This window comes from Rhynchophorus ferrugineus, unplaced genomic scaffold (assembly GCF_030347505.1).
Source record: "Rhynchophorus ferrugineus isolate W39M unplaced genomic scaffold, kcgeb_rfMv2 rfM1, whole genome shotgun sequence".
NCBI classification, from domain to species: domain Eukaryota; kingdom Metazoa; phylum Arthropoda; class Insecta; order Coleoptera; family Curculionidae; genus Rhynchophorus; species Rhynchophorus ferrugineus.
The window spans coordinates 88,595,167-88,598,911 of NW_027472580.1; the positions used below are offsets into that span (position 1 = coordinate 88,595,167).

At 31.9% G+C, this 3,745-nt stretch overlaps 1 protein-coding gene across 1 annotated transcript; it reads left to right on the forward strand.

The window, feature by feature from the left end:
- The first annotated feature begins 31 nt into the window (after positions 1-31).
- On the forward strand, positions 32-2,246 carry CCT8 (Chaperonin containing TCP1 subunit 8). Its single transcript, XM_076397424.1, has 6 exons — positions 32-195; positions 296-572; positions 626-1,051; positions 1,105-1,541; positions 1,598-1,813; positions 1,869-2,246. Exons 1-6 carry the CDS (start codon positions 136-138, stop codon positions 2,085-2,087), a joined length of 1,635 nt encoding a protein of 544 aa, XP_076253539.1. The 5' UTR covers positions 32-135; the 3' UTR covers positions 2,088-2,246.
- The last annotated feature ends 1,499 nt before the right edge of the window (positions 2,247-3,745 follow it).

The following is a 3,745-nucleotide window of genomic DNA, read 5'->3' on the forward strand; positions in this document are numbered from 1 at the left end:
TTTGAAGAAGCTGTTGACTTATATTTATGGAAGAAGAGCTACATTAAATCTGTCAACGTGCTGCGGCATTTTCTAGATCGTCTGAAATAAATTTATTTATTGTTTTTGAAACTTTAGTAGCGATCAACAAAAGAAATGGCTTTACATGTACCTAAGGCACCGGGCTTTGCCCAGATGATGAAAGATGGGGCAAGGGTAATTATCTTAATTGAATTTTTTAATGTTAAAGTCACATGTGTTCATTTAAGGGAGGAGACATAACCAATGTATCTATATTATTTTCTCTATTTTTTAGTATTTTTCGGGATTAGAAGAAGCAGTTATTAGAAATATTAAAGCTTGTAAGGAATTTGCACAGTCTGTGCGTTCCGCTTATGGTCCAAATGGCATGAATAAAATGGTGATTAATCATATTGAGAAACAGTTTGTTACTAGTGATGCAGCGACGATAATGAGAGAACTAGACATTGAGCACCCAGCGGCAAAATTGATGATTTTGGGTAGTGAAATGCAAGATGCAGAGGTTGGAGATGGAACAAATTTTGTTATTATACTGGCAGGAGCTTTATTAGGTGAATATATGCAGTAACTCTTGATGATAATTATCTAAATGTTTAAATTTTAGAGTGTTCTGAAGAACTAATCCGATTGGGTGTAACACCTACAGAAGTTGCTGATGGTTATGAAAGAGCTTTAGACAAGTGTTTAGAAATTCTTCCCTCCTTAATTTGTTATACAATAAAAGATAATAAGGATATTGCAGAAGTAAAAGATGCTATCAAAACCTCGATACAGTCTAAACAGTATGGTAATGAAGATTTTTTGGCTGATGTAGTGACAAGGTCTTGTATCTCAATTTTACCTGAACAAACAACATTCAATGTTGATAATGTGCGAATTTGCAAAGTTTTGGGATCTGGCCTTTTTAACACAAAAGTTGTACAAGGAATGGTTTTTAAAAGAGAAGTAGAAGGTGATATTACAAAAGCTGTTGATGCCAAAGTAGCTGTGTACAGTTGCCCAGTTGATATTACGAGAACTGAAACTAAAGGTAATGTTTAGTTGCATTTTTGTTTGATACTGTGTTTATAAAGTAATTTATAGGTACTGTGCTTATAAAATCTGCGGATGAACTGATGAATTTCAGCACTGGTGAAGAGAATCTTCTGGAGCTTCAAATTAAAGGAATAGCAGATTCTGGGGCAAAGGTTGTGGTAGCAGGATCTGCATTTGGAGATATGGCTCTTCATTATCTTAACAAATATAACTTAATGGCTGTTAGATTAAATTCAAAGTTTGATTTGAGGAGATTGAGCAAAGCTGTAAATGCTACAGTTTTACCCAAATTAATTGCACCTTCCCCACAGGAACTAGGTTATTGTGACTTAGTTTGTGTTGAAGAATTAGGGGATACCCCAATTGTAGCCTTTAGACAAGAAAGCAAGGAATCTAGAATCTCCACAATTGTTGTTAGGGGTGCTACTAATAATTATATGGATGATATTGAAAGGGCTATTGATGATGGTGTCAATACATTCAAGGTAATTTTGTTGTGTTCTATTTTGTTGAAAGCAAAAATAATAAAAATAAATTTAAGGGTTTGTCAAGAGACCCAAGATTTGTGGCAGGTGCAGGAGCAACCGAAGCAGAATTGGCAGTTCAGTTGTTAAAATATGCTGATACTCTTCCTGGTTTAGAACAATACGCTGTCAGAAAGTTTGCCACTGCTTTGGAGACATTCCCTAAAACCTTGGCTGAAAATAGTGGACTTAAAGCACAAATTGTATTGGACAAAGTTTTAGAAGCTCATCAGGTATGCTGAGAAATATATATTTATTAATTGTGATAAAATATGTAAGTTTTTTTAGAAAGGGCAGAAAAATATTGGTGTAGATATTGAATCAGAGAATTCCACTTGTGATGCAAAAGAAAGGAAAATTATTGATCTCTATCAAGCAAAATATTGGGGCCTTAAATATGCAGTCAACTCTGCAGCGACGATTTTGCGAGTGGACCAGATTATCATGGCTAAACGCGCTGGTGGACCTAAAGCAAGACAAGCAGCTGGAAGTGATGATGAATCTTAATTTTTTTTATGTTTATGAACTTATAATATTAGCCTAATTATTATGGATTTTTTTTAAAAAGTATTTCGCCTTCACTAATTCGTTTAATGCTTTCCCCTAACTGATTTCAATGTAACATGATACATTCATATTAAAAAATTAAAGTCACCTTTTTAAATATTACTTTGGTTTTATTTCATTTAGTTATATATAGATAATACAGTGTCATAAAGATTGATTAAAATAAAAGCTGATTAAAACTTTAGTCTTAATAGATGTAATTAAAAAAAAACTTGTTTGGCTCGTGATTAATTCAATTAATCGCTCTAAATCAATGCTAAATGATTGACGCACGTAATTACGTTTTTTACGTTAAGTTTCAGTAATAACACCACGACAAGTATTAGTTTTAAATTATCGTGGTCTTTCAAGAAGTCATTCATATATGCAGAGAAAAATGCAAAAACTGCCACAGTAAATTTATGGTGTAGTTACTGGTAATAAATTTTCCGTTGGCCCATAGAATACTATAGAAATAATTTTTCTAAAAAATATAATGAAATTAATTTCTATTCTTGAGAGTTTGTTTTTAGGGTAAAATGTTGGCAATCAATTTTCCATTATCTTATGGAATACTGAAGACATTATTTTTGTTAAGTTCATTTGTTTTGTTAATGAACTTAATTCCTCTGAAATTTAAACACGGATTCTTCAAAGTTCCCGATGAATTGAGATCTAGTACGTATTATGTTTGTTTGTTTTAGGATAATTTGTTTTGATATTTGTTATAGAAACTGATAAAAGTCCTGAATAATTTTTTTTTTAAGTTTAAATCCATGTATTTTTTCTATATTTAAACATAAATTATTGAAAGTTCACGATAAAATTAGGTCGGTCTAGTACATTTTATATCTATCTGTTTTTAGGGAAATAGATTTTTTTCTTTTTAGAGAAATTCTTTTTAAATATTACTTGAATGAATTCTCAAACTGGAGTAACATAACAAAAATAAAATAATTATTTGTGTTAAATATTAATTTAATTAAATCATTAGATATTTAAGAATATGTTATTAGCTTTTTAAAATCGGCCACGAAATTATATCTAGTATGCCTTCTATTTATTTGTTTTTAGGGTTAAATTGTTTCTTAAGGCCTACTAAAATATTAAACTACAGGAAAATATGTATTTTTTTATTTAATGGACGATAGTTATTTGTTATATATTTGGAAGACATGTGACACTTTTTAATCTAGTTGATTAATTGATATTTCTTGTTGGATATTACTTTCGAAGACCACCATATACAGCGTTCAAGTAGTGGCCTTTCCGGATAAAATATATTTTCCATCTATACGTAGCGGCAAATTACGAAAGGAATCGCATTTGCAATTACACGAGAATTATGCGACAGCGTACTGCATTCACCGTCAATAACAATAACAATTTAAAATTCATATTAGAAGAAGATAAATAAAATTTCCTGATCGATCGTAACCCGTTCGAGTCAAGTGGTTGTGCCGAAAGACGGTGGGTCGCATGGGCCGGATTTAGCACCAGGTGAGTGACTAGATATCGTCCAAGAAGGATATCGATACGTAGCTCGCGACAACCATTCAACAACTCGTCGTTAATCCATGGATTAAGTCGTCAGTCACATGTAAATCGAGTACAAACAC